Genomic DNA, 23,572 nt, shown 5'->3' with positions numbered 1-23,572 from the left:
CTGCAAAAATATGAGGAGATACTATCGAAGATAGAGCATCTGACATAACGGAAAGAACTGAGAGCTTCCACAGGCAAGCGCAGTGAGCATTAGAAATGCATCTCCATCCACTTCCTTCACATTACTCCTAGTTCTATACTGTAAAACTCTTTTACTGTATTAATGAGACTCATTCTGAGTTCCTCTGTGTGTTTTAGGAGCTGTAATTATTCAGTCGTTCAATAGGGGGCGGTCGGCGGGAGCCTGTCCTGCCTCTGCAGCTCCGCCATTAAACCACCGAGGAACAAGAGGAGGAGGAAACCTTGGGGAGGGAGGTGGGAAAAGAAAGAAAGTCTGGTAGCAGGGGAAGGGGAGCGGGTCCAGGGAGCAGCAACTTCCCGCTTTCCTTACTCCAGCGAGCCCTACAGAGAGGGTATCCCGAAAGCCCCGGGCTGCCGCTGCCGCAGCCCCCCCCCTCCCCAGCAGTGGAGTTGATCGCCCGAAGAAGTGAGTTGGGGCGAGGAAAAGGTGAAAGTCACACCTGTCTCCTCGTCGTTTCCGGGATTATGGGGGGCGCTCGGTGTTGATGGTCAGGCCCGGAGCACCACGTGGCTGCAGGCGAGAGGGGGAGGTTGGAGCAGGGCTGGCTTCTTAACCCGCACTCAACCTCAGTTCCCCCATCTGCAGTATAGGGGAATAAAAGAACGTGGGACTCGGGTGCAACAAGGTGGTACCCAGCAGCAACTCTCGGTACTCGCCAAAGGACTGCAGAAGACTACCCTGCCTGTTGCTTAGGTGAGTCCCAAATATCTGCAATGTGAATTTAGCGCCAGGTTTTATTGCAATGTTGCTTGCAAACTACTCTCGGCTTCAACTCTTCCCGAATGGGAAATGCGGGGATAATATTGCTGGGCTACATTGCAGGGTTGTCATACACCACTCAGCCTTCTTATCTTGCAATGTGTGGATGATGGCGCCTTGACTGCCATATAGGGGTGTTGTGAGCTACACAGTTGTGGAATTGCCTCTGCACAGAAATGTGTCTGGCATCTTCATTGTGCAGTTTCTGTCGTATGCTGAAGATGCACCTCTTTACCCTGGCCTTTGACATGTATAGTGTTGTGAGTTGTGGGTTGGAATGGATAATTCCTGAGTCCCCTTCCAGCCTCTGATTTGGAATCGAGTGCCTTGGGGGAGGGGCTGGCTCTGCTGGCCAGATGAGTTTCTTTTGTTAAGCTAATAGAGTGGCCAGTTTGCTAATGGGTCTTTCAGGTGCACAGCAACTGGTGAATGGGCCAGGAAGATCCTTTTATCATTGAAACTCTTCAGGAGAGCCTCCCCCCCCCCCCCCCGTGGCTAGCAGAGGTTTGTGCTTTGAATGTGTTTAGAGTTGGGAGGCACACAACAATATATTTTAGGACTGGCTGAGTACACAGCAAACATACATTTAGAGCACATAACTTCCCCCAGAGAATCCTGGGAACTGTAGTTTGTTAAGGGTGCTGGAAAGTGTAGCTCTATGAGGAATTGACTACAGCTCCTAGGATTCTTGGGGGAAAGCCACGTCTTGGCAATGTATGGTGTGTGCACTGTGTTTTAAGCTGTTTATAATACTGTATTTTAAATAGTTGTAACCTGCCCTGGAATCTTATGGTGAAGGGTGGGTAATAAATTGAATAAATCCTCATCCTCCTCTCAGTCTGAAATGTGGGGATGACATTCCTCAGCTACATTCTGGTGTTTCCAAAAGCTACTCTTGTTGTCCTTAGCCTGGGGGGAAGAATAGTACCACTACTTTTTGAGGGCTTTGATGCTGTGTGTTGTTTGTATGCTTGAAAGGGTTAAAACTCCTGAGAAGTGGATAGGGATATCAGTATTTTTATTGCTACTGTTATTTTTATTTAAATTATTATTATTAATTGCATTTATATTCCACCTTTTCTCCAAGGACCTCAGTGTGGTGTCCATGGTTTTCCCCTGCCCATTTTATCCTCACAGCATCCCTATGAGGCAGGTTAAGCTGAGAGACAATGACTGGCTCAAGGTCACCCCCAGTGAGCTTCATGGGTGAATGGGGATTCAAACCCTCGTTTCCTGGGTGATAGGCCAACATCCTAACCATTACACCACACTGGCTCTCTCACCCCTCCTCTTCCTGGGAGAGAACTTTGCATATGAAAGGCTGCAGAAAGGCTTTTCTCCTTTGGCGAAGAGAAAACTGAGAATTTTAGGACATTGCAGAGCTACAGTTCCCAGCTCCCTTAACAAACTATGTTTCCCAGTATTCGTTTGGGGTGAAATGTGCTTTAAGTGTATGATGTGTACGGAGTCTGAGGAGAAGGAATGGAAAAGAAGGATACATCCACCAGCCCTCAAAGAAAAGGGAACAAGTCAGGGATGGCAAACTTGTGGCCCTTCAGATGTTGTTGGACTCCAACTCCCATCAGCCCCCACCTAGCATGGCCAATGGTCAGAGAAGATGGGAGTTGGAGTCCAGCAGCATCTGGAAAGCCACAGGTTTTCTATCCTTGGAATATGGACTACAGGATTCCTTACTCCCAGTTCATTAAAAGCTTTGCCTCTTCCATAAAGCCTTTGACTTAACTCCTTTAGCCCTTATCTCCCAACTATAATACTAATACTACTAATAATAATAAGTTGTTGCTTCTATTTATTAATTTGTATACTGAGAAGACATGATTCACTAGAAAAATCAATAATGTTGGGAAAAACAGAAGGGAGTAGAAAAAGAGGAAGGCCAAACAAGAGATGGATTGATTCCATCAAGGAAGCCACAGACCTGAACTTACAAGATCTGAACAGGGTGGTTCACGACAGATGCTATTGGAGATCGTTGATTCATAGGGTCGCCATAAGTCGCAATCGACTTGAAGGCACATAACAACAACAAAATTTACACCATACATTTATTCCGCTGTTATTCCACTTTAAACAGACCAAGCAAGGGATGGATTGATTCCATAAAGGAAGCCACAGACCTGAACTTACAAGATCTGACAGATGCTCTTGGAGGTCGCTGATTCATAGGGTCGCCATAAGTCGTAATCGACTTGAAGGCACATAACAGCAAAGTGCCAGAAAGGAAGCCCAAGGAGGTATAAATGCACTGCTATAACAACTTAGATTGTAAACTCCTCTGGGCAGAGACCCGTATTTACTGATGTTTGTATGTAAAGTTCTGAAGGAACTGTATATCACAAGTAGTAATACTATTTAACTAATAACAACCCTTGGGGAGTCTGTGCTCCCAAGAGGTTCTCTGCTGTAGTCTAGAAAAGATGGAGGCCTGCCTCCATGGAGAGGGGCATCTATTCAGAGTGTAGATGTACACAGAACAGTTCCCTTGTACTCTCATTTAATTGGTCTTAGGTGAAAGAGTGCACAGCTCCAACACAAGAAGCTGCCTTATTCAGACCATTTGTTCATCTAGCTCAGTATTATCTGCATTGACTGGCAGTGGCTCTCCAGGATTTCAGGCAAGGGTCTCTCCCAGCCCTATCTGGAGATGTCAGGAATTGAACCTGGGATCTTCGGCATGCAAAGCAGATGTTCTGCCACTGAACCATGCATGGCCCTTCCATGTCGGGTTGGGGATTAAATGGGGATTTCTATCTGCATGAGTGACTGGGAGTAATGAAACCAGGGAGTGGTAGTCGCTCTTGTTTAATGAGTGCAAGAGAGAACCTGGAGAACAAGTGGAAAATATCCAGATTTTAGTTATTTATTATTAAATGTGTATGCCGCTCTTCCTCCTCAAGCGAGCCCAGGGCAGCCAGTTTTAACCTTTCAGATACTAAGCACAACATAGGGGTTCAACAAGGTGGCTTACAGGAGTGCCCCCAAGTTCCAGCATAGATGTGATTATTCCTTATTTCATGGGCTCCCAAACTGGTCCGTGGACCACCGGTGGTCCACAAGCTTCATTCAGGTGGTCCCCAGCATGTCTGTGAAGAATACTTGCGATTTGAATCCTATGGAATTAAAACTGTAGTACCAAAAAACCAATGAAAAAATAAAAGAAGCAATAACAATTCACTTAAAAAACCATTCAGCATTTAGCACAGCACATTAAATTGCTACAGCGGGCAGAAGAATCGTTAAGTGGTCCTCCAGGATCCTCAGCAATTTTCAAGTGGTCTGTGAGGAAAAATGTTTGGAAACCACTGCCATATGGGTATTTCTTTCTTTCTGACCAAACCAGTAGTTCTGTGCATTGAGCAAATCTAGTATTATATTATAAACAATGAAATGGGTTTACGTGCTAGGTATGCATACAGAAAGCACAAAACGATTTGCTTAAAAAAATAATGGCAATTTGACCTGGATCGACAGTGTTGCTGCTGCTCTGATGAGGTATTAAAAAAAGGACTTCCAAGAGATGCCCTTAAAATATGCTATATTTTCACAGTCAAATCATAATTCTCTCTAATAAACTTTGTGGCCCCTCACTGAGTGATAGACCTCTGGAAAAAACCACCCCCCAGGCAAGATTGGGCACATAAAAAATACTTTCCTTTAAAAAGGGCCAGAAAAAAACACTCAGGACAAAGGCTGTACATGAGCAAAGCATTTCTGTAGAAAGAGAACATTAGAAATGGCTAATGCTATGGCAGTGAAAATGGCTGGCAGCGAGTCAGTGGTATGCTGGTGAAAATCGCCATTGGTGTAAAAAACTGCAGGTGACTGTCAGAACAGTCCTAGATAGTTTCTTGTGAGGGAAAAGAGGGTGGCGGACTCAACCACAAGCCTGAGAGGAGGAAAGAAAGCAACAAAATAATTGAAACTAGGCAGGTGGAAGAATGAAGCATCATTTCATAGGGAAGTCTCTAAGGAAATTACCTTTGAGGGAAAGACACAAAGGAAGAAAATAAAAGCACTGCTGCCATTAAAGCTATATATCAGATTCCCCAAGCTTGGAGAGCAGCAGTGGTTTAAAGTTAGAAAACAAATTGTATGAACTGAAATAACGAAAAAGGAAAGAAACAAATGTGAGTGGAAAAGATTCATATTCTGTGAGGGGACAAACTGTTGGACAGCAGATAAGAATCAAAGAAGAGCCTGGCTGCTGGATTAGGCCACTGGCCCATTGAGTCCGGCATCAGCACTCTCTCCTCTTGTGATTTCCCAGCAGCTGGGATTCAGAGGCACATACAGTAGGGCCCCACTCATACGGTGGGTTACGTTCCAGACCCCCGCTGTAAAGCGAAAATCGCTGTAAGGTGGAACTCATTGAATAAATGGTGTGTGATGCCTGAAAACCGCTGTAAAAGCGGAACAAGCGCCGTATGAGTGGGGCTTTAGTCTAATTGCATCTAATTGAGACCACTGTATTAGCGAATCACTGTAAAGCAGGGCCCTACTGTACTGCCTTCGACCGAAAAAACACGAAGACTTAAAAACCCTTCCATGTGACTAGAACATTAAAGAGAGTTAAAATCCCTGAAAGTAATGAAAGCAAGGGAGGGGAAGGAATTGACAACTGAGAGATGGTTCAAAATGGCCGTTGCTGACTCTTTTAGAGAAGAGTTTGTGTGAGAGAAAATGAAAAGCTGAGGATACAACAAAAGCACTTTTTTTAAAAAAAGAGCACAAAACATTTATGTATTCAGAAAAAATTAAGTCTAGGTACTAGAGTTGAGGTATAATGTCAGCTGGCCTGGAAACCTTCACTTGGGAAACACACCACTTGAGCATATTGAAAAGGAGTAAAGGAGTCACTTGTCCCATTACTGCACAACATACATGGACATGCATATACAGACATGAACACCAACACAACTTTCTAGTTTTTCCAACTCTCCTTGTTTTTAGTGGACAGGAGGAATGATGTGTGTGTATGTGTACATGGTGTATATACAGTATGATGATGATATAATTTTCCCAGTTGCATAATCTTAATATTCAGCCCTCACTTTTCACTGCATTGAACAGAAGCTGCAGCTATTTTATTACATTGATTTACCTTTTTCTAAAATTAATGGGAAATCTGGTTTTTAAAAAATCTTCTCCTACCCTTTCCCACGTGTACTGAGATTTCACGTTTGGCATCTTTTGCTGAGGGCGAAAGCATTAAAGCAAAAATGATCAAAATTTCTTATTAATACAGGTTTCCCAAGTAACAAAGGAAGGAAAGATAAAAACATTTGTGCTCCATGGCTATTATGCTTGTGTTGTTGTTTCTAATGTGTTGTAAACCGCTTTGATGTTTTTAACGAAATAGCAGTATACAAATATTTTTATAAATAAATAAATAGGCACACTTACTAGGGAATAAGTGTGCCATAATGGTTAGAGCGTCAGGGTAGGACCTGAAAGACCAGGGTTCAGAACCCCACTCAGCCATGAAGCTCACTGGATGATCATGGGCCAGTTGCTGCCTCTCAGCTTAATCTCCCTCATAGGGTTATTGTGAGGATAAAATGGGGAGGGAAAGACCATGTTCACCACTTGAGCTCCTTGGAGGAAAGATGGGATAGAAATATAATATTGGTGATTATTATCATTTCCATTGAGCACCATGGGATTTTCTGCAATGCGTAGGGTTGCACTGTGTGTCCAGCTTTTGGCATTTGGGCCCAGCCACATGGCCATGTTGTTTCGCTGCTCCTTCAGAGGTGCCAGAAAGGGGTTCCTAGAAAAGATAACCTTATCAAAAAGGACCAAAAACCGCTTGTGGTGAAGGTTGCACAGGAACAAGATGTTAACAAGAATTCAAAGCCCTGACAGCAATGAAAGCAAGTGAGGAGAGGGAGAAATTGGCAGTTGGGTGATGGCTCAAAATGGCTGTCAGCCTGGAGAGCGGCACTTCACAAAGGACAAAGAGTTTGTGGGAGAAGAGGCTATGACAGGCTGAAGTGCCAACCAGTTTCTCAGAATGAAGGGAAAATATAGTTCCAAAATGATAAGGCAGACAAGCCCCTTAGCTCCACTAGCTGCAATTCCCCCCAGTGAGTGATGTAGATAAATTGCCTTTTGGTATGGGGGTTGATATTCCACATGTACTAACCTTTCGGAAGAGAATAAAATGTGTTCTGGAGGTGCTACATCTGCAATGAATGCTCATCTCTTTTTTGTTTTTCGTTTTCCTACTTCCATGGTGTCTCTTTAGATAAGGAAGAAACCTCTCCTTTCAACTCAGGAATATGCCCAGGGAATGATTTTGGCCTGGCGGGGTCCTGTGAAAATTGCAGCTCTTCTTCTCCCCTCCAGCAAATCTTATCAGACCTGAACCTTCCTCTTGGAGTGCTCCTTGGTCCAACCAAGAAGGCAGAAGTTGGGTATCTCCTCCTCTGTGTTTCCAGCAATAACACGAGTTTGAGAATAACTCTTTATCCTGGAATCAACCTGCCAGAAGAGTTATTGCTAGCGCTATAGCTCAAGATTTGAAGTGCATTGCTGGCGAAGAAGATGATAGAGCAAAAATATGCAGGTACAGAACTAGAAGGGGGACCAGAAGGAGAAAGAAACGTTACCAGTGCAGATGAGCATGCATTTATGACAGTGAGACCAGAATGGGCACCATTGAAAGTGGGCAAAGGGCATCCAGGCAAGGGGGTGCAGGAGCGCTGGGAAGCCCAGTGGCAGGAGTTCTTGAAGACCTTGCAGCCTACTCATGCAGGAGGGAGAAACCCATCAGGGATGCCTGAGTCTGCCCCCTGGGAAGATGCCAAGGCCTTCCTGGCCTCCTTCGAGCAAGTGGCTAAAGCCTGCCGGTGGCCTAGAGGAGAGTGGGTGGCCCGGCTTCTGCCAGCCCTAAGCGGGAGAGCGGAAGAGTCCTTCAGGAGCCTGGAAGCTGGAGATCAGGAGGACTATGGGAAGGTGAAGGCGGCCATCTTGCGAGGGGATGCCCTGAGGATGGAGGCTCAGCGCCAGCACTTCAGGCAATTCTGCTGTGAGGAGGTGGAGGACCCCCGAAGGGTCTACAGCCAGCTGCAGGAGCTTTGCCACCAGTGGCTGAAGCCGGAGAGACGCAGCAAGGAGCAGATCCTGGAGCTGCTGATCCTGGAGCAGTTCCTGGCCAGCCTCCCGCCGGAACTGCAGGGCTGGATCCGAGCAGGTGGGCCGGAGACGTGTTCCCAGGCGGTGGCCCTGGCGGAGGAGTTCCTGAGGAGCCAGCAAGAGGTGAAGACTGGGGAGTGGCAGGTGATGGTTTAATGTATGTAACAGAACACAGGACCTGGACTGGTTTCTTACAGTTGCACAGAATGTTACAGTGTATCCCCACTCCCTATAAAGAATGTTCCTTTTCATGGTTCAAACCAGCCTTTCTGTGGCTCCAGCCAGAAAATGAGGGGTTTGTATCAGTCTTCAAGGTCTGCATAATTGCCTATGAAATTTCAGGAAGAAGGAAAGGTGGGGGGGGGGGAAGGAGTGTGTTTTTGTTTTGGGGTAAAAAAAATGCATGGTTTTGGATTGTAAGTCCAATGGAGACCAGTTAAAGTAAATCCCACTGCATTCTACCATACAATTGCAGCGTTAGCCTTATAACTACCCTGCAAAATAAACTTAAGTTTGCCTCCTTTTTCTGGCAGGGCAACTGTGCCTTTAACATATAAAAGCCACATTGGCAGCTTTTCCCAGCGTGTAGATAGTGGGTTGTGGCCAAGCTAGTTCTACTCAGAGTAGACCCATTTAAATGAATGAACCTACATTAGTCACGTTTGTTAACTTCAGTGGATCTCCTTTGAGTAGGATTAGCACTGGATACAATCCACGGTGATGGAGGGAGAGGAACACCTGTGGGAATGCTTCCTGCCATGTGGCTCTTAAAGGTCCAGAAGCCATAATAGGAGTGTGTGATGAATTTCCAACCCTACACGGTATTCACAATAACATAACTTGCTTTGTTTGGCTTCGGAACAGTCTCATGAGAACTTTATTTGCCTCAAAATTGCTAGGTGAGTTATACTCAGAAAGGAATAAGATTTAGGGATATAGAATGTGCCCCTTTTGCATACCAATTGCTCTCCCGGCCATGTTGTCTGTTCTGAATGAGATCATCCTTGCTTACTCAGGAACCATTGCAGGATGTGTGCATGGGATCTGTGGATGCAGAAGAGGTGCTGCCGGACACTGCTCAGGCACAAATCTACAAAGATGACAAGCAAATCGGAGATGGGGAGATCAGTCTGCTGGGTAAGGATTTATTGAGTCCTTATTATGTCTGTTCAGAAGGAAGTCCTATTCAATTCATTTGGGCTTACTCCCAGGTGAGTGAGGCTAGGATTGTGGCCAAAGAGTTCTGCATCTTTTGTGTTTGTGGAATAATTAGGGTGACCAGATGGAAAGGAAAGCAACAGCTCTTTAGCAGTCTGTTGAGATTTGGGGAGGTGTAATTTGTCATGTGGGGAATGAGGAAACTACACTAGTTGAATTTCCCTCTTCTACACAACTACACTTGCTTTTTGCATGTGACTACTTGGGAGGTGCCAGATCCAGTGATGTCTAACAAAAAAATATCTTGCTACAAGATAAATCTAAGCAATGACAGAGTACTTACTGATCATCCAAAATATCACATATTCAAGTCTTACCCAGGTTTTCACGCTTGCTCCTAGTCATTTTCACGTTGATTAGAACTTGATCTTGTAATATTCTTTGGAAGGCAGATCCTGTTGTAGGATGGCTGAAATAACTACATATGACCTGAGTTTGTCAAATCAAAGCAGAATTCATTGAAAGGCCTCTGCACGTACTGAAGGGCAGGAATTTTCTGCTTTAAAAGGGACCAGCTATGAACAAGGGCCAAAAGAGAGCACTAAGAGATAGCCAGAGACTGTCTTTTTGTGGGATGACCAGGTACAAAGAAAGACAGGATTCCTACATCTTGAGCACCTGTACAGAAGAGGGAGTTTCAGCAGGGCACTTTGTCCCACCGCTTCAATACAAGGTGTCTCTGCCCAGATTCACATTTGTCATCAACTTAAGTGGTCAGGAAACCTGGCCTCCTTTGCATCCAGTCGTCCTTAATAGGTTTTGCTTCTAAAATGTCCTTCCATCCTTTGCAGGTAGCAAACTCAAATGTGCAAGTAATTCCAGTTTGTTGCTTCCTCCTGAGGGACAGGAAATGACCGAAGTTGGACTGAAGGAGGTTTGTGACCTCAGTTTGCTATGCATGAGACCACTGTATTGACATCATATAATAATAAGAAATAATAAGGGTAACAGCATATAATAATAACACCTATCATTATCATTTGTATCTAGTTTTGCCCTTACTCTGCAAATCACTAGTCCACAAAACAAATTGGTAATATGCTTGTCCACATACACTGTTGTCTCAGTTTTTGAAACTTTCTTGCTTTAGCGACCTGGAGTTGATTTTTACTCTCCATATGTGATGCATAGGACGGTGCCTATTAGAAGCATGTCTTCAGTATATGTCAATCATCCTTTTCTGTGTTCTAAATCAGAGTGCTGAAAACATGCTAGCAGAGTGGCTTTTCAGTGTTCCATTGTATTTTTATGAGTGGATTGAGAGTTGGAAATCCATTTAATGGTTCTAGATTTTGGAGAAAAAGGATGTAAACTTCATTCTGTGCATTAACATTGTTTCTTGTGCAACAGGATCTGATAGTGTTGGTGGTGGGGGTGTTTTATGTTTCCAGGGACCACAGAACCCCAAGGAGACAGATGTGTCTTTGCACATATTTGAACAGACTCTGACACAGCCGGGCCAACAGACTATGTTCTGGCAAGTCCTGCCAGAGGCCGATGGAAATGTATTGTCTTTTGGTAAGGGCTGCCAAAATCCAGTAAAAATTAGATCTATCAATGGAAATGGACTGCCTTCAAGTCGATCCCAACTTATGGCTACCCTATGAATAGGGTTTTCATGGTAAGCGGTATTCAGAGGGAGTTTACCATTGCCTCCTTCTGAAGCTAGTCCTCCCCAACTGACTAGGGCCTGCTCAGCTTGCCACAGCTGCACAAGCCAGCCCCTTCCTTGTCCGCAACTGCCAGTTGGGGGGCAACTGGGCCCCTTGGGACTCTGCAGCTTGCCCATGGCTGCACAGGTGGCAGGGCACGTAACCCCTGAGCCACTCACTGTGGGGTGATCTTTAGCTAGCCCTTGACACCCACAGACTCTGGACTCCCAGCCAAGTTCTCTTCCCCACTGCATTATACCAGCTGTTTTAAACTATAGAAGAAGTGCCTAAAGATGTGCTAGGTGGTATAGAAAACAGAAATTTAAAAACCCACACATGTCCTGTCATGAAATAATAATAATAATAATTTAATTTATGTGTCGCCTATCTGGCCAATGGCCACTCTAGGCGACGTACATCTCGGTTACAATAAAATACATCATAATAATACAATACAAACAATAAAAACTATACACAGTGACAGTTCAGAGTAATAGGCAATTTGTCATAGAGATTAACCCTCCCCGGAAGTCCCGAAGGCCTGTCTGAAAAGCCAGGTCTTCAAGGCCTGGCGGAATACATTCAGGGAAGGGGCATGCCGAAGATCATACGGGAGGGAGTTCCAGAGAGTGGGGGCCACCACTGAGAATGCCCTCTCTCTAGTCCCCACCAACCTAGCTGTTTTAGTTGGCGGGGCTGAGAGAAGGCCCTGCGTGGCTGATCTTGTCGGGCGGCATAACTTTCAATTGAAGAAAGAAGCCACGAAGCAAAGAGTGGAGGAAAGAGTAGTTAACCTTTTTCAATAATTTAAAGAGCTATGAAATATGCTCTTGCAGGAGGTAAAGATTAATCTAGAAAGTGAGTGTAAATGTGTGGTTGGTGCCTGATGACCTCTCAGTAAGGAGGTGTCGGCTGCAGTGTTCCAAGAACGTTTTCAGTGTGTAAGAACACATTTTAGTGTTCCAAGAACATCTTCAGTCACTTCCATGGCCTTCTCCTACCCACCTCCTGTGAAAGTATAGAATCAATTATACCAAATAGTCATATTTCCTTGATTTATGCAAATAGGAAAATTCACCATGTTAAGGAGCAGAGTTTGTCTTAGCTTAGCACAGAACTTTAGCTTTCATTTCAGCTCAGAGTACATAACCTTGGAAAGAAGTAGAGGGCTAAAAAGCATGAGAAAGATGGAAGTGCAGGCTAAAAGCTCAAAATTAAACCAACAAGTTCTGCAATGTTTTGGAGCTACCTGTAGGGGAAAATACACAATTGTGATGGATGGGGGACGAGGGAGCCCTTGTTCTCCAAGTACGGTAGCAGGAGCTGTCAAAAATTAGGTCTTGATGTGAAATACATTGAAGAGGACCAATCTGAATTTCCCATATTGGGGGGAAATTGTTCAGCTGAAATCAAACCGTGTTCATCATTCAAGAAAACATACAAGAAATAAACCATACAAATGCTCTGAGTGTGAGAGAGGTTTCCATTAGAGAGCTAATCTTAGACATCAGAAAAGTCACACTGGAGGGAAATTCTTTGAATACCGTCATAATAGAAAAATCTTTATATGGGGATCACATTTGATGAGACATCAGACGATCCATACTGGAGAGAAACCTTATGAATGTCCTGTGTGGAAAAAATTTCTTTTGGAAAAAATAAGTAGCTTAGTCATTAGAGAACTCACCGCGGACCGAGAACTTCTGAATGCCCCACTTGGAGGTTACAGTGGCCACAAAGGTGCACTGAGCAGCCATCCGAGAATCCATATAGGGCATTAATAGAGTTAATAATTGGAGGACCCAATGTTTCCTAGAACTATACAAGTTTCAGTACTATATTTCATCTCGTTAAGAACAAGCAGGTTGATTTAAGCTTGAATTGTGTGCATACTTGGAAGGAACTGTCTGCTGTTGCTGATCCTTGTAGGACTTTTTGTGAGATATTTTATAATGTGCTCGACAACACTCTCCAACACAGATCCTACTACCTTTCTTATAGGTACTATCCTGGAGTCCGTTGGTGTCATCCCATCATCTGAACTAAGCAGTTATAGATCAGATAAATTTAAAATGATTGTAAAGTGTTAATAAGCAACAACTACAACAAACCCACAGAAAAGGAAAAAAACAAACAAATACAAGTTACTGGTTCTTACACGTAATGGTTTCTCGGTTTGCAAGCACAGGTGACCTGCAGTTGCCTCAAGGATCTCCTCTTGCTTCTCTTCTGCGTTTATTTAGTTACTCTAGCTAGTTCCTCCATCCTAGTTCATGCCCCTTACTGTTCTGCACTTTACATAGTTCCTTCTCTCTTGTTCCCCCTACTCCATCCCACTGTAGCTTTTTACTCCTTTTTGTTAACTCCATCCAGCTTGGACTATCTCTTTTGGATTGGCTCCTTAGATCTTCCCAACGCCCAGTTCCTTGCCTTGCTGTTCTAGACAGCTGAACAAATGTCGTCTTCCAATGCAGGACATCATATCCTATCCCTAGGTTCCTCATTTAGATGTTGTCTGTCTTTTTGTTGTTAAAAAAGTCCTCTGTTCTAGAGGGCCCCAAGTTGGTGAAGGCTGCTCTGTGCATTTAGGTTCACTTCTGCTTATTCTGTCTCTGCTAGCTATGAGTCTGTGCTGGTCTCATTCTATGCCCCCCAAAATGCTGAATGCCCTTGATTTTCCCTGTAATTAATCAGAAAAGGATTTATTAGCTCTATAAATATATATAAATATACAGCCACCTGTCACATATGCTTTTAGTTGGAGTCTTGCATTGACCAGGGAATTGGACTCGATGGCCTTATAGGCCTCTTCCAACTCTACGATTCTGTGATTCTGTATGTCTGTGAATATTCACTTGTTATTCTAGTCCTACAGTCTTCTGATAAATCTGAAAGTAATTAATTTAAAATGATTTATCCACAAAATGCTTCACATTATTTATTTATTTACGTCTTCCAACAAGCCTTTTAAGTTGAGACCTTGTCCCAGTCTGCAAGTTTTTTAAAAATATGTTTTAAAAAATATGTTTTGAAAGCTTTTTAAAAAGTTTTTAAGGTGTTTTGTTTTAATGTATTTTAAAGTCTGTTTTTGTGATGTTTTTAAGTATTTTTAGTGCCTTTGTTTGGCGCCCTGGGCTCCTGCTGGGAGGAAGGGAGGGATATAAATCAAATAATAAATAAATAAAATTTGTTTATTAGGAAGAAGTAGGGATGACTTGGTCTGCATATGTAAGCATAGATACTAGGAACAGTACTGATTCAACTTAACTGGGACAATTGCAGATTTTCTGAGGGCGCGGAAACCTCTTGGGAAACAGATAGCACAGTTCCTGGAGTTAAGTCTGAGCTTTCCCTTTGCCCCTCCAAAATATAAGCCGTGATGTAAGACATGCCTGGTGGAATTCACTGCCCCAAAAACCTTCCTTCCATGTTCAGCTGAAGCAGGCTCTGAATAAATAATCCAAAGTAGCCATGTTGTTGTTATGTGCCTTCAAGTCAATTACGACTTATGGCGACCCTATGAATTGGCGACCTCCAATAGCATCTGTTACAAACCACCCTGTTCAGATCTTGTAAGTGCAGGTCTGTGGCTCCCTTTATGGAATCAATCCATCTCTTGTTTGACCTTCCTCTTTTTCTACTCCCTTCTGTTTTTCTCAGCATTATCATCTTTTCTAGTGAGTCATGTCTTCTCATTGTGTGTCCAAAGTACGATAACCTCAGTTTCATCATTTTAGCTTCTAGTGATAGTTCTGGTTTTATTTGTTCTAACACCCAATTATTTCTCTTTTTCGCGGTCCATGGTATCCACAAACCTCTCCTCCAACGCCACATTTCGAATGAGTATGGTATCGTCTGCATATCTTAAATTATTAATATTTCCCCTTCAGTTTTCACACCTCCTTCATTTTGCTCCAATCCCGCTTTCCTTATGATATGTTCTGAATATATATTAAACAAATAGGGTGATAAAATACACCCCGTCTCACACCCTTTCCGATGGGGACCAATCGGTTTCTCCATATTCTGTCCTTACAGTAGCCTCTTCTCCAGAGTATAGGTTGCTCATCAGGACAATCAGATGCTGTGGCACCCCCATTTCTTTTAAAGCATTCCGTAGTTTTTCATGATCTACACAGTCAAAGGCTTTGATGTAAAGCACAGGGTGATTTTCTTCTGAATTTCCTTGCTCCGTTCCATTATCTAATGTATGTTTGCGATATGATCTCTGGTGCCTCTTCCCTTTCTACGTCCAGCTTGGACTTCTGGCATTTCTCACTCCATATATGGTAAGAGCCTTTGTTGTAGAATCTTGAGCATTACTTTACTTGCATGGGATATTAAGGCAATAGTTCGATAATTACTGCATTCCCTGGAATCCCCTTTCTTTGGAATTGGGATGTGTATTGACTGCTTCCAGTCTGTGGGCCATTGTTTAGTTTTCCATATTTCTTGACAGATTTTTGTCAAAATGTGGACAGATTCAGTCTCAGTACCTTGTAGATTTCGATATTACCAGTTCAAAATCTGTACCGCAGTCTGCTCCTGCTCTTGTTTTCACAGAAAAAATGGAGCTTCTCCATCTTCTGCTACCAATTATATAATCAATTTGATTCCTATATTGACCATTTGGTGATGTCCATGTGTACAGTTGTCTTTTCGATTGCTCAAAAAATCTGTTTGCAAGAAACACATTATTGGCTTATCAGAATTCAATACTTCTTTCTCCAGCTTCATTTCTATCTCCTAAACCCCATTTCCCCACAACTTCTAGTTCTTCTCTGTTCCCTACTTTTGCATTCTAGTCCCCTATGATTATCAGAACATCTTGTTTTGGTGTGTGATCAGTTTCTTCCTGTACTTCTGCGTATAATCTCTTCAATTCCTCTTCTGCGTTTGATGTTGGAGTGTAGACTTGGATGATGGGTATATTAATAGGTTTCCCATTAAATCTCACTGATATCACTCACTCAGACCTTGTGTTATAGTTCCTAATTGCTTTTGCTACATCACTTCTTACTATTAAAGCAACCCCGTTTCTTCTTAATTTCTCATTTTGTGCATAAAATATTTTGAAGTTGCCTGATTGAAAATGTCCAATTCCCATCCATTTTAATCCACTCATGCCAAGTATTGTAATGATGATGCATTCCATTTCTTGCTTGACAATTTCTAACTTTCCCTGGTTCATGCTTCTCACATTCCATGTTCCTATTGTGTACGTCGTACAACTCCGGACTCTCCTTTTTCATCTGTGCGCATCAGCCTCTGGGCTTCCTTTCGGCTTTGACCCAGTGACATCATTAGTCATGGTACTACTTGTACTGTACTTGTCCTTTGTTATTCCCCAGTAGCTCGTTGAGTGCCATCTGACCTGGGGGTCTTATCTTCCAGCACTATCTCGTGTTGCATTTTGGATGTTCATAGGGTTTTCATGGTAATAGGTATTCATAGGTGGTTTACCATTGCCTGCCTCTGAGTTTGGATGCATCTTAGTCTGGTGTCTCAGCTTTGACCATTCCACCTTGGGTGACCCTGCTAGGAATCTAGCCTTTTGGTCTAGACTCCTGACGGCATTGCTCTCAGCTTCTTCAACATTCTCAAACCCCCTCACCACGTTAAGGTGTGCATCCTAGAGGAGAAAAGTAGCCATCTTTACCTTTATTTTCTTAATTTAGAGAGGTCACAAACTGACCTTTTCCAGAACCTGGGAAAAATGAAGAATACACACAGCCTGGGATGTAAGGAGAGGGATGATGTATCAATAGAGGGAGAGAGAGAGAAAAAAAAAAGCTTGAGTTTAGCAGAGGTATTCAGACCATCTGGAAGGGAGATCCAGCAGGAGAGGAGGCCGGGAAGGTGATTGCAGGCATCTAGGAAAGACCAGAGCATAGACAAAATTCCTCTCTCTGTCTCTTCAGGTGAACAAAAGAGATGTTGGATCAAGATGGAGGCTTCTCAGCAGGGAGACACTTTGCCAGAGGATATACACAGGGCATTCACAGAAGTATCTCAGTGGAATTTTCCTCTGACATCTGAAGCTCATGAGCAGATATATGAGAACAAAAGGCAACAGGAGAAGCCAGTGGAAAGAGAGAGAGAACACAGTGAGCTCACAGAACATCTTACAGGTGCTGTTATCAAAACCTCTGCAGGGCCCCTAGAGGTGGAAAAGCCTTCATTCTGCAAGTATGGGAGAAAATACCACTACAAGTCAGGACTTGTTGGGATGCGTACTGGGGAGATCCCCAGTGCATGTCGCCTGTGGGGAGAAGACCGACTGACAAAACCTTGCTTTCATGAACCTCAGGGAATACTGACAGGAGGGAAACAACATGTAATCTCCCAGTGTGGGGAAGGATTCCCTCAAAGAGAAGATTTCATTGACCACCAGAATAGCTACACAGAAGAGAAGTCCAATGAGTGTTTTGAGGTTGGGCAAAGCTTCAGATGCGGACTACAGAACCATCTGAAAATTTATTCAGGACGGAAGCAACATGAGTGTTCTACATGTAGGAAAAGCTTTACTTCTAGAGCAGGGTTAACAAGACATCAGAGAATTCATACTGGAGAGAAACCATACAGATGTCTTGAGTGTGGGAAAAGCTTCAGTCGGGGAGAGAACCTGCTGAGACATCGGAGAGTTCATACTAGAGAGAAACCGTACAAATGTTCTCAGTGTAGGAAATGCTTCAGTCAGAGAGGAGACTTGAAGATTCATCAAAGAATTCATACCGGAGAAAAGCCATATGAATGTTCTCAGTGTGATAAATGCTTCAGACGAAGGCAACATTTGATTGGCCATCAGAGAACACATACTGGAGAGTAACCGTTTCAAGTTCATCAGAGTACTTGCAGAGGACAGAGATCTTGTGAATGCCACAGGTGCAGGAAAACACAGTTAGAAAAATTGGTTAAGCATCAGAGCATCCGTTAACGTCTGCCACCGGATTCTATCGCTACAGAAGCTACTTTCTCCACACCTGTTAAGGTTCTTGATAAGCAAGTGGGTGGCCACTATGAATCTTTCAGGTGACTGCATTTTGCCCAGAATCCTTCGGTGGTATACTCCTATTTTTCCTTGAGAATGTTGAATTTGACATTAAAAAAAAAAGTTCCAAAAACCATTGACATCTTGTCAGTAAGGAGTAGACTGGTAGTAGCTGCAATCCTAAGAACTACATAGTGGGACATAGTTAGTGGAATATTTCATGTGTAAAACTCTGGGATTAGACCATTGTCCTTGTTACTGGTTTTCCTCAAGGAACACTGGGAACTGGAGTTTTGAAATCTTTTGATAAACAGAGGCCTGTATCTACCTCTTCAAGCACATGTCCCAGGCTCTAAGTTTGGGTTGTCCCCTTCTCTCTTCAACAGAGAAACCGTAATGTGAATAGAATAGAATGGGACAGGCTGGGTCTTCAGTGCCCCAAATACCTCCTCTTTGTGATTAGTTGAAGCACTATGTATATAAAAAAGACAAAATAGCCATATTTGAGAGAGCTACTCCTCCTCTAGACAGCATGTGTTTTTCCTGAGGGGGATCACTCTCAGGGGGTAGGGGGGAGTGTGTTTAGCCAATCAAACTGCTGTTGCTGACCCTTGTGATAATCTGAAAATAACCCTTTACTATTCATAAAATGCTTCAGTTATTAGCAAGAAGCAGGCTTCAATCCTAAATGCAGATGCTAGGAATGTCTCCCACCTGACTTAGTGGGACTTACTTACAAGTACTGATTTTTGAAATTAGCCTTGAGAAAAAAAGAATAAGATGTTGTTACTTTCCTCATTTACCTCCAATGTCTCCCAGAAATGGTTTTTTTATGAGGGTGCTGAAACCTGTTGGGAAACTAGAGGGAGGGTGGATTGATTTAAATCAAGGCAATTTAAATCGGCAAGAGAAACCCTTGATTTAAATCAAGTTTGGCACTTATAGTTTTTCATATATTAAACAGTGGTGTGAATCTGATTACTAAAGCATGTTAATTTACAACTCTATATAGCATTTTATAAGGAGGGTACAGCAATTGTTTAGATACCTTGATTTTTATTAATTTAGGAAATAGTACATAATATTGCCTGAAGCTGCAGATGCTTGTTTTTTGAGAAAAGAAGTATAGAATGAGGTTCTTTAGGGAAGCTGAGTTATGCTGAAGCAAAAACAGGGAATAGACTTATGGCATCACCATTATGGTCTGCCATGATGCTCCAAAATATTATGTAATATAAAATAAGAAAATGATATCCAGTGGCACCTCTTAACTGCATCTTTTTGAACCATAAACTTGGGTTATAGGTGCTGAACCCAGTTAGCTGATTAAACAAACCATAAGGAGCTAAGTTTTTTTTTCTATTAATATCCAACATAGCAAACAGCTTGTTGAATAACACTAATACTAAAAGGCATAGAGTCTTGACAATTGATGCATTCCCATAATGCATTACAAAGTGAATCACTCAATTTACTAACCAGGTGATCCAGATTGTTCTTCAGACATATCCACATCATTTTCTCCCAATAAGCTTGTTTCATTCTTGCAGCTAGGTCTTGTATCTCTTTCTTGCACTGTTTACACAGTGAACATTTTCCTTTTTTGCCCAGAGAAGGAATTTCATCAAAATATTTGCAGATACACCCAGACGCCATGACAGTTCTGTGGCAAAAGTGCAGGGAATATAGGAAATGGAAGCTGTGCCTGTATTATAATATCTTCTCTTTTTTCTTTACAGTCCTCTCCACTCTTCCTTTCTACCCTGCCTCCAACTGTCATTTTCTGTATTGTCTTTGTCCCAGTTCCTTAGTCTTGTGTGGCCATTCCCATCCACCCAGGGTCTTTGCGCATGCAACGTTAGTCAAGGAAGCAGAAACTGGAAGTCTAGAACTTTCAAGAAGCAAGAGTTTGTAGTTAGGCTGCACAGAACCATTTTCATGAGATGAAAAGCTGAAATGAATGCCCATGTTTGGTAGGTAACAATATGTGTGAATGTGATAGAGCCATTAGCTCATTTTTATGAAGCTATAAGTGTAGGTTTAGCATGTTTGTAAGCCATACTTGCTTTAATATTTTAATTTAGAAAAGCCACAAAATTCACCTTTTCTAGGAGCAGAACCAAATGAAGAGGAGAGCCTTGCATGTGAAGAGGTTGGCGATACACAGATAGTAGTATAGGGAGGGGAAAGCTGAGTCTAGTAGAGAGATTCTGAATTACCTGGAAAAGGAGATCTGGCAAGAGAGAATGCCAAGGAAAGAGGAGGGTGCAAGAGTCTAGAAAAGAGGTGACCAGAGCATGGACAAAATTCCTCTCTCTGTCTCCTCAGGTGAACAAAAGAGATTTTGGATCAAGATGGAGAATTCCCAGCTGGGAGAGACTTTGCCAGAAGAAACACATAGAGAGTTAGCTGGAAAATTCCATCAGGATATTTCTGCTGTGACAACTGAAATTCCGGAGGAGAAATGTAATTGCCTAGGGCAGCAGGAGAAAAAGCCAGTAAGGAGAGAGAGAAAATGCAGTGACTTCACAGAAGTACTTGCAAGTGCTGTTAATAAAACCCCTGCAGTACCCACAGATGGGGGAACGCCCTTGTTCCCAAAGTGTCAGAGACAATACAGTTATAAGTTAGAGAAGCCCTTTGAATGTCCCACATTGGGGAGAGGCATCCAATCAATATGCTGCCCTCGTAAACCTCAGGGAATACTCACAGGGGAGAAACAAAATACTCTGCCTGAGTGTGGGGAAAATGTATGTCGGAGAGATGAATTAATCGGCCACCAGAATAGCTGCATAGAGGAGAATTCTTATGAGTGTCCCAAGGATGGAAAAAGCTTCAGATGGGAACAGAAACACCCGAACATTAATTCAGGAAGGAAACTACATGAATGCTCTGTGTGTGGAAAAATCTTTATTTATAGAGCAGAATTAGCAAGGCATCAGAGAATCCATACCGGAGAGAAGCCATATGAATGTTCTCAGTGTGGGAAAAAGTTCAGACAAAGAGTACACTTAGTTGGTCACCAGAGAATCCATACTGGAGAGAAGCCATTCCATTGTCCCGAATGTGGGAAGGGCTTCTCTCGGAGAGATAAGTTGATTGGACATCAGAGGACTCATAGGCCATTCCTAAGGCCTGTGTCCCCTGAGGGTGGGAAAGGTTTGGATCAGAAATCTGCACTGCTTAAACATCAGAGCACCCCGTGAAGGGTCCTGAAAAACGTTGTAGTCTGTGGTCTAGAGCAATGTTTCCTTGAGGGCTACTAAGAAGGGGCTTAGACCCACAACTCTACCCCCTAATGTTGCCTTTCAGCAGGTTCTTTTGCTACAGAAAGACCAAAAGAAGAGCCAAGCCTCAGATTGTTCCTCAGAAATAAAACAAAAATTGTGACCTAGAATATACAATAAAATTAGCGTGCGTAGCACAGAGTTACATAAACAGGCCTGGTTTTTAGCATCTGTGTTTTCAAAGCATAGAGAGGAAACAACCATGAAAACAATTCTAACTGAATCATGTCAATACATTCTTTTTTACATATATAAAAAAGAGGTTAATACTAGCAACTAGAGTCTGAGTGAAAGAAATGCAACACGCAGGTCAAAAGAGCTTTATGCAAAATGTAAAGATATTACACACCTCTCCAAGGTGCCTCTGCCAGGAGAAAAGAGCTGCAGGGGGAGTTTGGCATGTCTGCCCCCTTTGACAGGAGAGAGAAGCACATCTGCGGAGCCCCCTGCTATTCCTGTGGGCCGCTCCTTAGGTGGAAATCTGCCATGGGCAGTATTCCCATCTGTGGCAGCCAGCATTAGGCCCTGAAGTGTTTCGTTCCTGATATGGGGCAGGACAGAAGCAGCTTTGGATCCACCAGATCAAGTACACCATCTATGCCAATCTGAAGATGGCATAGCTAATCCTCCCCCCCCCCCTCGAATCAGAGGTAGCAGTTTTTGGATTTTGGAAGGAGTGAATCATCCACAAATGTACTCCTCACACCTATTCCCAGTTAGGATAGAGCTAAACATTTCTTTGAAAGCCAGTAGTAAAGAACAGCTATGTCAGCTTTCACTTAGACTCTAAAGGTTACATTCAACTTAGCGGTATGTTCTGCTTGCCTGACAGAACGATCTCTCTCCTCCCCATGTGCACTGCTCTGGGGGGGGTCTCCTGACCCTCTGGAGCAGATTTGGGGGGGAGGAGAGGGGGGAAAGTCCCTTTGCACTAGCAGAGATCCTGGCACTGACTTCTGATAGCGCAATGTGTTAGTTGAATAGGGCTCATTGTCTTACAAGCATTCGCTACAATTACTCTGATATCAATACACATAATGCCTATTGAAAATTAAAAAGTTTACCTACAGCAATGCAATAGTGAGGAGTGCGTAGCAACACATGCAAAAGCAGAGACTGAATAGTTGGAAACATCTTTGGGAAAATAATCATGTAACTTGGGCTGAAATCCTAACCCTGCTTAAGCCCTGTTGAATTCAGTAGGACTTGTTTCTGAGTTGACATGGTTAGCAATGCACTGTTAACAGAAATTAGGGAACATCCTCACCTATTTTCCTTTCTGCAACAAAACATTTATTTGGCCAGGCATTTGTGGGATGTTGATAAAATTAACTGTTGCCCAGAATGAAACTGTTATAGTATTGATATGTTATTTGTTTTAAAGTGTAATATATTAATGGTATTTAATAAAATTGTATTTTAATAAAAGCTCATAGCTCAGCATCTGCTTTGCATGCAGGTTTAGTCCCCAGCGACATCTCCAGGTAGGGCTGGGAGAATGTCCCCTGCCTGAAACCTTGGAGAGCTACTGCCAGCCAGTGTAGACAATACTGACCTTGATAGACCAATTGGTCTGACTCTGTATAAAGCAGCTTCCTATTTTCTTATTTGCTTATTACTTTTAATTATTCAATTTTTATACTGCCCAGGGCAGAAAACAACAAAACAATATAAAAAATACTTTTGTTTAAAAGAAATATTAAAACACAAACCAGTTACCCTCACAACTAATAATTTCAGAAATGACAGAAGCAATATCCTCAGATATGTTTTAAAATTCCACCTAAACATTAATAATGAGGGGAAGAGACTTGCTTCCAGGATGCACGCCATCATGTATCTTGATAAGGACTTAAAGCAGGAGAGAGAAAATGAGGACGGAAAAAGAGATAATTTGACTAGATACCAGAGTAATCACACAGGAAAGAGGTGGGGTGACTGTCCTGAATGCTGGGAAAGCTTTAGTTAAATCTGAAGAAAGGAACATCAAGAGACCTGGGAAAGGTACGGTAAATGACAGCTGAAAATGATCAGGGCTTGAAGCATTTTTCTTTTTTAGTTTTGAAAAAAAAAAAAGATGGCTAAGAAGGGACTCAACAGAGGTGTATAAATTTGTGATGTGCAGTAAGGGGACAGAGAGCTGTTTTTCTCCCTTTCTCGTAATACCAGGATTACATTTTGCTGACTCTGAAGGGATTGAACTGACTGCCAATTTGCTCCTAAAACAAATTTAAGGTGCTTTTGTTAATATGTAAAGCCCTATATAACTCGAGGCCTGGACATCTTGAAGGAATGCCTGCTCCCTTCCAATTTGTTGATATTGTCGTCTGCTCTCCTGGTTGGGCCGCAGCTGGCTAAGGCACATTATGTGGCAACCTGAACAAGGGCCTTTTCTGTGGGGTGGAATTCCCTCCCATCTGAAATAA

General features: G+C 42.8%; 1 protein-coding gene across 3 annotated transcripts; it reads left to right on the top strand.

The window, feature by feature from the left end:
* Nucleotides 1-205: 205 nt before the first annotated feature.
* On the top strand, nt 206-22,525 carry LOC133381205 (zinc finger and SCAN domain-containing protein 30-like). 3 transcript variants are annotated; one of them, XM_061619933.1, is made up of 7 exons: nt 206-486; nt 667-774; nt 7,109-8,142; nt 9,015-9,135; nt 10,008-10,090; nt 10,608-10,734; nt 16,790-17,885. In XM_061619933.1, exons 3-7 carry the CDS (start codon nt 7,408-7,410, stop codon nt 17,695-17,697), a joined length of 1,974 nt encoding a protein of 657 aa, XP_061475917.1. In that variant the 5' UTR covers nt 206-486; nt 667-774; nt 7,109-7,407; the 3' UTR covers nt 17,698-17,885. The 3 variants fall into 3 exon arrangements, with proteins under 3 accessions (XP_061475917.1, XP_061475918.1, XP_061475919.1); XM_061619934.1 differs by having other exon boundaries at nt 206-774; nt 7,109-8,121; XM_061619935.1 differs by lacking the exon at nt 16,790-17,885 and adding an exon at nt 20,188-22,525 and having other exon boundaries at nt 221-774.
* The last annotated feature ends 1,047 nt before the right edge of the window (nt 22,526-23,572 follow it).

Source organism: Rhineura floridana, chromosome 3, assembly GCF_030035675.1.
Source record: "Rhineura floridana isolate rRhiFlo1 chromosome 3, rRhiFlo1.hap2, whole genome shotgun sequence".
In the NCBI taxonomy this organism is placed as follows: Eukaryota; Metazoa; Chordata; class Lepidosauria; order Squamata; family Rhineuridae; genus Rhineura; species Rhineura floridana.
The sequence above is the reverse complement of the archived record's forward strand: the minus strand, read 5'-3'. Positions and strand labels throughout refer to the sequence as shown.